We start from the raw sequence: 8,655 nt of genomic DNA on the forward strand, positions 1-8,655 counted from the left end.
TGTTACAAAGTAACGAATTTGTGTCATCAAATTACCTGTTCAGAAAATATTCAAAATGACAACTTTGCATCTTGTTTTTGGAGGATCTAATTATCCTCTTAATGATTAAATGATCATATGAATGAAATACGTTAAGTATTATTTGTAAATAGAGCGATTTTTTGCTCATAAAACATAGCGGTTTACTACGGTTTATGGAAAGAGAATCCGCTGTTTACATTTCTTACATATATTTCATAAAGAAAGATAGAACATGTGTATGTTAATATAAATTTTTTTCATTATTTTTGAATGTTTACTTGAAATTTTTTTCATTAATTATGGAACATCCTATATGTACAAAATTTTATGTAATTAAATTAACAAACTTGATTTGCATGAAAGATAAAAACAAATTTTATTTGTCAAAGATAATTACATTTCTTTGCCTCCCTTGAAGTTTTGTAACACATAAAAAAAGTTAAAAATGCAAAAAGTTCGAGCGTTACAAAACAATTTACACCTTTTTTTATTATTTTTGTTAGTATACAACTTCATTCTTACTGTATGTTACATCACAGACGAGATATAAAACGTCCATAATAGTATGGGACAACTCATTTTATGATAACCTGTAATCGACTAACAAAAGGATTTCCATCAATCGTCAGATGTTATATTAATCACACAAACATATTGTTTTATTGATTTATGATTCAATTTCGTCAGTGTAATTTATTTCATATTTCATTATTATTTTAATACAAAATATTTACAATTGCTGAGAATCGGTGACTACTACTCAAGGCTGATGGCACTGTTTGTACCTGATACCTTTAACAATCTATCGGCACTCCTTGACAGACGTATCCTTTCTTCCGGTTTTAAAATTTCGGCTATTATCTTCTCATCACTGCGTCGTTCTGGTTTAAGTAAAACCTCTTGCGCTTTATTACATTTTTGCGCATAGGAATAGTCTTTTGCTATTTCGATAACGGCATCCAGTCGAGTTACTTGACTCTCAGAAAAAGTAAGTCTTCCATTGATTTTACTTTCTGAAGGCACACGGGAATCGGATTCAGGTGCCATGGAAATGAGAGATCGTAATGATTTCTCATCATTACCATCATTTAATTTTAGAATATTAGCCGGTTCTATATAAAGCTGTATTAGAATATTTACATTAAAAACTTTATTAATTACGGATTTCAATGTAAATCGTGTTACTCTATTTTTTTTTATATAAAAAAGTGTATATGACTTACTGCATCAAATTTAGAGTCTAGAAATAGTTCTTGTAAAAATCGCCGTGCTGGCATTCTATATGTACCACTACCTAAACAAGCTGCTACATCCGAAAATAAACAAGTATCCTATAATGTAAAACACTATTATATATCGACAAAGGATTTTATGTATATTTTTTTCATCTATAAACTGAATTTTTCGATGTACCTGAAACTTCTCTGAGTGCAATTGTCGTAATCTAAGCAGAACTTGTCGACTATGTCTAAACCATAGAGGATTTGCCAATCGCTGAGCATGTCTAAGTATTATTCTATTCAAATAAAATAATACATTACTAAAATTAATATTATATAATTTTGTTTATACTTAATTAATTTTACCTCTGCAACTTCGCATCTTGTTCTTTAACCCAATCTTTATTACTATTTTTTTCGTGGTAACGTACTAAACATATACGGCAATGATCAGCATCTGCGTCATACTCCGAAGAGGACTCTTCGTCTACTTCGGTCGATTCTATATCTAATGTAGGTACATCGTCCGCTATTGTTTGGAGCGATGGTTGTGGCAGTTCCGGAAAAATTGCTATAAGTCTCTTTGGCAGGGCAATGCCCATGTAAAATAAATTATCGTTACTATCTTCAGGAGGTGGAGGTGGTGAGGTGAGTACGTGTTCCGCAATCCAGCTGCGAGATGAATCAAATTCTAATAAACTCTGCAATGAAAGTCGACCATCTAAACTGTACATCTAAAATCAAATATAAATATTTTTAAACAAACGTTTCATAAAATGAAAAATCAATTTCGAGATATGCTTACCTCTAGGCTACTTTGAGAATAACTTGGCCTACGATGGCGCTGAAAGCTACGAAGTTTTGCATATCCTTCAGCATCTTGTTGGCTTAATCTTTGAATACTTGAAACAGGACTTGGTGTTTCTCCTCTTTCTCTGTAAAGTTATATGTAGAATGTAAATACGTTTCTAATCGATTTAAATGTTTAAAAACGTCAATCTCACGGTAGAGCATAGCGCCTGGCTTCATCTGTAGCTGCACTTTCGGATCGGTTTCTAGTTCTTCGAGCTACTGGTTCGGGTAACTCTGGTTTCCCATCGCTAAGACTTCGATGATGTCGTTGTATGGGAATTGGACTTGGCGCTGGATACGTGCTGGTAGGAGGAACGACTGGCCAGTGATCTCCACGTCTGTGTCTAACACATGGCCAGTCAAAGGTCAAGAGCGCGTCAGCACCTGCACGAGTGGTACCAATAAGACTAAGAGTATACATAGCCGTTGCTCGGACCGTATAATACGGACATGTCTCCGCTATAGATGTTATCAGTTCTATAGTTCCTAAATGATTTAATTGTTCTACACCAGCAGCTGATGTTCCCGCATGACCGAGCACCCACAGTGCAGACTTCACTCTTAAAATCTTTTTACTTAAATTAGTACCTAGCTCGTCTCGTGCTTTAAACTCCAATCTCGAACTTCTTTCTGTAGTAGTACGTCTTGAATCATCTAAACTTGTTTTTCGTCGAATATCGACTGAGGAATCAATTTTTTGCGAACTACATACATCCATTACTTCCACAAATTCGGAATCCATTATTGTCTCCAATTTGTTTGATTCTACTGTCTCATCTGTTCCAGACTCTTCTGACATAACGCAAGCATCATCGATTATAGAACAATTGGTTTTAGTACATCGTGAGTTTGATTCTGAATCTGTACCACTCATTTCCATTTTGAATCGTTGGACGATTCGAGCGAAGCGTTGTATTACATTTCTACGTAACAACAGCTGCATACCAAGATCGTGTTGTGCCAGTTGGCCTATCAAGTGTGGCAAAATAAAAATATCGTGAGGTGTCATAGGAACATTAGTTGTTCTTCTATGATAACTTCCAGTTTCATCTCTTTGACGACGTGTTAAAGAATCATGTATTTCTCCCTCTATTAAACCGACGTATCTTTCTGCAAAACCTCCTGGACTGATCCATTTTTCTAATTCTTCCGCCGGAGATAAAATTGTAGTGAAACCTTGATGAAGAGAGTACAGTCGAATTTTCAATAAATAACCTTTGTCACCTAACTCTTCCAGCCATTTACCCCAATCTCGAGATTGACCTCCTTGATGCAATAGAACTTCTAAATACTCTGGTTCTTCACAAGCTTCGTGTAATGCCTCTAAAGCAGTTAATGCTACAGTTTTATTAGAATCTGACAACCGATCGGACAGTAATATTATTGCCCAACGGTAGGCATCGGCCATTCTGGCTCTGAGTATCAGTCGAAGGAACTGTGTAGCATATAGACGTGTACTGTCTAATGTTGCTTCTGTAATAATCTTAGTCATTACTTTTCTATTAGGTCCATCTCTAGAATAATCTAAACTTGAAACTATCAGTTTAACATAACAGTCATGATTAGTAGCTAAAGCTAAGTCTTGCAATTTCACTAATAAATTAAATCCATTTAGGATTACAGTCCCTTTTGCTGAATGGCTCAATTGCCCAAGAAATAGAAAATACTTTTGACAACAAGTGTTAGACATATGACGAGGTGAAAATAAACACTCATGAGCAGATCGAGCTGTTCGAACGCTAGCGAGTTGCTCGGCAATATCTCCAATTAAATCGTTTAATAGTTTTGTACCCTCAGGTTCATGAAGTTCCAATAAACAGTTTAATAAATCACAACCAGCTAATGTTGCTTCTCGTGCTAAATTGGCATTCGTTAATAATTCTATTCTACTATATCCATTTGAACATGGTTTAAAATAACGTACAAGTCTTTTCATGAACAACCTGTGATCAGAATCATGGAGTATTCGCATTGTGTCTTCTCGCGATCGTAATATAGATCGTACTACCGGCCAATTCCATGCAAGTGCATCTTTAGAACTGAGTACTTGTGCATCTTTTAAAAGAGGTGTAGTCGGTGATTCTCTGCGCAGCCAATGTCTGCTGGATGTTCGTTGACGCCTTGGTAAGATTGGTCTTAACCAAGTGCCTGCTTGCAAAATTTTATCAAGAAATAGACTTGCAGGTGCTGGCCTTCGTCGCATCATAGTATGCATTCGCTCCAAAATTGTTACAGCTGCTAAGGCATGGTGCTTTCCAGCACTTGCGTGTTCCAATAAATTCGGTAAAGGAGGTGTAAGATCGCATGCTTCAGGGGGTAGTAGAGAATGCGCAAGATGTAATAATGCACCTAAAAGAACAGCTGCACGTACAGAAATAAAAGTATCAGTAGAAACAATAGTTTCTGCAAGAGCACAATGTAGACCGCATTCCAATAAAGTATAAACCAACAAGGCTAAATGTATTTCTGTAATATTCGGACAGCGTGATGATAAAGATGGTAAAATATATTTTCCCTCAGCTGCAACAAAACCTTCTGACAATTTCCATGAATCACGTGTCCTACTAGGATCTACTGCTGCGAGGGCAACATCAGGTTCATCCGTCCAAGTTGGTAAAGGTAGATTCAACAGTTCATAAAGTAGTTCCAAAACAGCACCTCGTACTTCAAGTTGTTCAACATACAATATATCTGCTATAGCTTTCAGACCAGAGTTATCATCAGGTCGACAAAAATGTAGAACGCCAGAATAGGATCTCAGTATGCTTAATAATGCCAATTTACTAGCTGCAAATCTTTCTCTTTCTTCTTTTGTTCCATCTATACTTAAAGAATGTAACTCGCAATAAGGAGCTGCGAAACATAAAAGAGAAACGCTACTTCTGGTTTCAGGAGTATTTAATAATTTTAGTAAAACTCCTACAACAGATTCAATTATAGCAGGGCTTTGTTCAGTCATGGCAGCTCGTGCAAGGGCACTAATGCCTCCACAACTGATTAACAAATTTGAATTCAAAACCCCTAACTCACAAAGAGTTGCCAAGAATGCTCGAAATGGCCCATTCTTTACTGCAACTCCTCCATTTATTAAGCTTATTAAAGATCTTGCTAAAATAGGACTAAAGTGTTTTGGAGCTAATACTAAAATTCTTCTAACAAGTCTAAGAGCTTGCAATCCCTCTGTTTCATTTCGTAAATTAATATCCATACTGCGAGCAACAAAATATGGGTATTGCAATTTATTAATTGCAATGACATCTTGCTCTTTTTTGAGCATGTAACGTACTGCTCGTAGTGCAGCAGCACGAACTTGTGTAGCTTCTTGGATAAGACCCACACGTAAGCTAAAACATTGATACACAGTATAAAATTACAATAGTAATTGTATATTACTTGTAATGAATATTCTTAAATTCTTACCAGCAAAATATATCATCGATGGAATACCCATAATCCGGTGAATCATTTTCACTAATTAACTTAACAATGGCATTAAGATATGCTAGTTTTTTTATGCTTGGAACATTATGTCGTTGGCAGAGATTAGTCAAAACTTCTTTCACATTTTCCTTCAGTCCTGACAGATAAATTCATTTTTGATAATCATTATAGATGCACATATATTCTATAAAGTCTTTAATTACAAATACAATAACAAATGTTTAATTATTTTCTGTAACAACAAATAACAAAAATAATTCGTTTACTACTTTGTTAAAAAACTAATAAATACTGACATTAAAAGATAATTTTGTATTATCCTTTAAAGATCCTTTATTTCGATTTGAAAGTTATTGTTTTTCATATTTCTCAGAAGAGACAACTATCGTATTGGAAGTTACAAATTGAAGATACGTATATATAATCATGGACCGATGTGAGGTCATGTTATCAAAGTACTGTGGGTAGAAAGTTGCAGATTACAGGTTAGGTTACTAACCTCTTGACAGATCGAATTGCACGCAGCTGTCTTCACTGTTTTGGTGGCCTATAAAAAGAACACATGAATAGAAAACGAGCGTAGTTTTGAAATAAAGAAACTGACAGTCAATGTTCAACATACGATGGCTCATACGAAGGTTTCTACCCCAAATCTTCCAACTAGGAATTGCCATTTCTTTACCGGCTGCTACCCACGATCACAATCAACACTTTTTGTCCGATTGTTACTACAGGTCTTTCGCGTAGTATATGACATTCTCATTGTTAACCCGAAGCCCGAAGCACTATAAATGCACTACTGATAAATCAAGTGTAACACGAGTCAAGTATTACATGAGAACGTTGCACTCGATGTACCGCACTCTTCGGAAAATTTGTAGGTACCTGAGAAAGTTGCAAGGGTCACCGTAGACACACGATCGACCAACAAATGTACTTTCTGTTCCTAATTTTCCGTAAAATTTTCAACTGCTATGTCTCGTATTAAATTTCACTTTTAAATAGAATTTTAAATTAAACATGAATTTCATGTAGTAAATGTGTTACTTTTAAAATCGCAATGCATTTTTCATTGTTTAAATATACAAGTAAAATACATAGACATGTCCGACAAAGCAACAATGATGTACTTTTATATCTTACACTGTTTGTAATAGTTACGTCATCCAACTTAACGCTCATTATATTTTATTCACAACATAATATTCTTGTGAATTTTGATATCCTTTTTAAAATCGTAAGAGATCTGTTTGAAGAAGTATTTTCGTTTTATCTTCGTCAGAATTTTATCCTATGACGTAAAAATGATTTATGTCATAAAAAAGGATTCATTATTAAATAATAAGAAATAAAAAAATAACATAAAATAAAAAGATGATTATAATGTTTGTTCATGATCTTATTATATTCATAAAATAAATTATTTTCAACGAGTGTGTTTGGAAGAAAACTTCGCATTGTCCTTCAATCTTTGTAGATGGACACACTGTAGTTATGATTAGCTTTCAACATTCAACCATATTCAACGCATTCAACCATCGTGTAGTAATCGGGTAAAGGAACGATTTGTTGAAACTTAAAAATAATGGCTTATATGATGGATAATTTGGTTCAACCTAATGTGGGTGCAGTTACTAGCAATTTAGTTGAAGATTGGCTTCATTCGGAACAAAGTACTGGTGTAAGTTTCGGCAAAACTTTGACACTTATATGATTTTAGGTTAGAATGACAATGCAAACTTTAGGTATCTTTGATGAAAAATTCAAAATAATCTTAGTATGGTTTGCAACATAAATTTATTATCACTAATTTCAATGATCTTTTTATGTACAACAATAATTTTCTAATTCAAAAAAGAGGAACAATTATTTTATGATTACGAATTATTTTCTATTGTATAATTTTTTAAAAATAATTTTGTTAATTAGACATCGATCATGGCTTGTGAATTTGATGGAGGAGTTGTAATCGGAGCTGATTCTCGAGCAACAACAGGGTAAGATATTCAATTTGTTTAATAATTGGCATTTGTCATGATACAACAATGCATGTATAATTGTTTAATACTTTTTAGGGCATATATTTCCAATCGTTTTGCAGACAAGTTAACTAAAATAACAGATTATATATATTGTTGTCGTTCTGGTTCTGCAGCAGACACACAGGCTATTTCTGATATAATTGCATATCACTTAGCACTTCACAAGTAAGTGGTTTATACGTACAATTAATACATGATTATAATAATTATTATGAAATTATTAAATTATAAAAGATACAATCATATTTTTGTAGAATGGAATTAGGCACAGAGCCATTAGTGGAGATAGCAGCAAACTTATTTCGTGAATTGTGTTTTAATTATCGGAATTCTTTAATGGCTGGAATCTTGGTAGCTGGCTGGGATAATCGTAAGGGAGGTCAAGTTTATAGCGTTCCCCTAGGTGGTATGTGTGTGCGACAACCAATTTCTATTGGGGGATCTGGTTCAACGTATGTGTACGGTTACATGGATTCACAGTACAAACCAAACATGTCAAAGGATGAATGTGTTAAATTAGTTGAAAATAGTAAGCAGTTAGCAAGCTTTGGTCAATACAACATAATTATCTAATAGTTTGATACTGATGGGCTGTCTTGGCTTTACAGCATTGGCATTGGCGATGTCTCGTGACGGTAGCAGCGGTGGTGTCATTCGTATTGGCGTCATTACGGAAAAAGGAATTGAAAGGAAAGTCATACTGGGCAATGAGTTGCCACGGTTTTACGAAGGTTGAACATCTTAACGTTTAGATACAAATGCTTTACTCGTGTAAACTTTTATTCTATACTTCTAAAAATCTTGTACCGATCAAGTCGGGTTTTTTAATTAAATCTAAATGAAAATATAATTATTTCACCACCGTTTCTTAATTCGTGGCCCATTCTAAAATGAATATTTTGTAATTTTTTAAAAAGAATTATCGCATTAATCGTTAGAACACGTCACAGCGATGTCTATAAATAATTCATTGATACCCGAAAATCATTCGGGAACTTGGTTAAATCGTGACCGTCAATGTGACCAAACACATCTACACAACTACAACTATATTTAGGTCGTATTATCCACTTACGATT

The 8,655-nt window shown here is 34.4% G+C and overlaps 2 protein-coding genes across 3 annotated transcripts; one reads left to right on the forward strand and one right to left on the reverse strand.

Annotated features, from left to right (window-relative positions):
* Positions 1–378: 378 nt before the first annotated feature.
* Positions 379–6,644, reverse strand: Rictor (rapamycin-insensitive companion of Tor). 2 transcript variants are annotated; one of them, XM_076307234.1, is made up of 9 exons: positions 6,157–6,644; positions 6,034–6,081; positions 5,514–5,670; positions 2,246–5,437; positions 2,047–2,176; positions 1,608–1,942; positions 1,435–1,537; positions 1,245–1,352; positions 379–1,143 (listed from the first exon to the last, which is right to left on the reverse strand). In XM_076307234.1, exons 1-9 carry the CDS (start codon positions 6,206–6,208, stop codon positions 778–780), a joined length of 4,491 nt encoding a protein of 1,496 aa, XP_076163349.1. In that variant the 5' UTR covers positions 6,209–6,644; the 3' UTR covers positions 379–777. The 2 variants fall into 2 exon arrangements, with proteins under 2 accessions (XP_076163349.1, XP_076163348.1); XM_076307233.1 differs by having other exon boundaries at positions 1,608–1,975.
* Positions 6,645–7,032: 388 nt separating this feature from the next.
* Positions 7,033–8,434, forward strand: Prosbeta1 (proteasome beta1 subunit). The gene is made up of 5 exons (XM_076307680.1): positions 7,033–7,215; positions 7,464–7,531; positions 7,610–7,741; positions 7,831–8,105; positions 8,185–8,434. Exons 1-5 carry the CDS (start codon positions 7,120–7,122, stop codon positions 8,310–8,312), a joined length of 699 nt encoding a protein of 232 aa, XP_076163795.1. The 5' UTR covers positions 7,033–7,119; the 3' UTR covers positions 8,313–8,434.
* The last annotated feature ends 221 nt before the right edge of the window (positions 8,435–8,655 follow it).

Source organism: Ptiloglossa arizonensis, chromosome 3 (genome assembly GCF_051014685.1).
Source record: "Ptiloglossa arizonensis isolate GNS036 chromosome 3, iyPtiAriz1_principal, whole genome shotgun sequence".
Classification (NCBI taxonomy): domain Eukaryota; kingdom Metazoa; phylum Arthropoda; class Insecta; order Hymenoptera; family Colletidae; genus Ptiloglossa; species Ptiloglossa arizonensis.

Bases quoted from the DNA above. Each gene is read 5' to 3' on its own strand.
- Rictor (XM_076307233.1), bottom strand. From the start codon at position 6,208: ATGGCAATTCCTAGTTGGAAGATTTGGGGTAGAAACCTTCGTATGAGC. The intron at 6,082-6,156 runs GTATGTTGAACA...TTCTTTTTATAG, and splicing joins AAACCTTCGTATGAGCCATC to GCCACCAAAACAGTGAAGAC. The intron at 1,976-2,046 runs GTAAGCATATCT...ATTTGATTTTAG, and splicing joins ATTCTCAAAGTAGCCTAGAG to ATGTACAGTTTAGATGGTCG.
- Prosbeta1 (XM_076307680.1), top strand. From the start codon at position 7,120: ATGGCTTATATGATGGATAATTTGGTTCAACCTAATGTGGGTGCAGTT. The intron at 7,216-7,463 runs GTAAGTTTCGGC...TTTGTTAATTAG, and splicing joins ATTCGGAACAAAGTACTGGT to ACATCGATCATGGCTTGTGA. The intron at 7,742-7,830 runs GTAAGTGGTTTA...ATATTTTTGTAG, and splicing joins TATCACTTAGCACTTCACAA to AATGGAATTAGGCACAGAGC.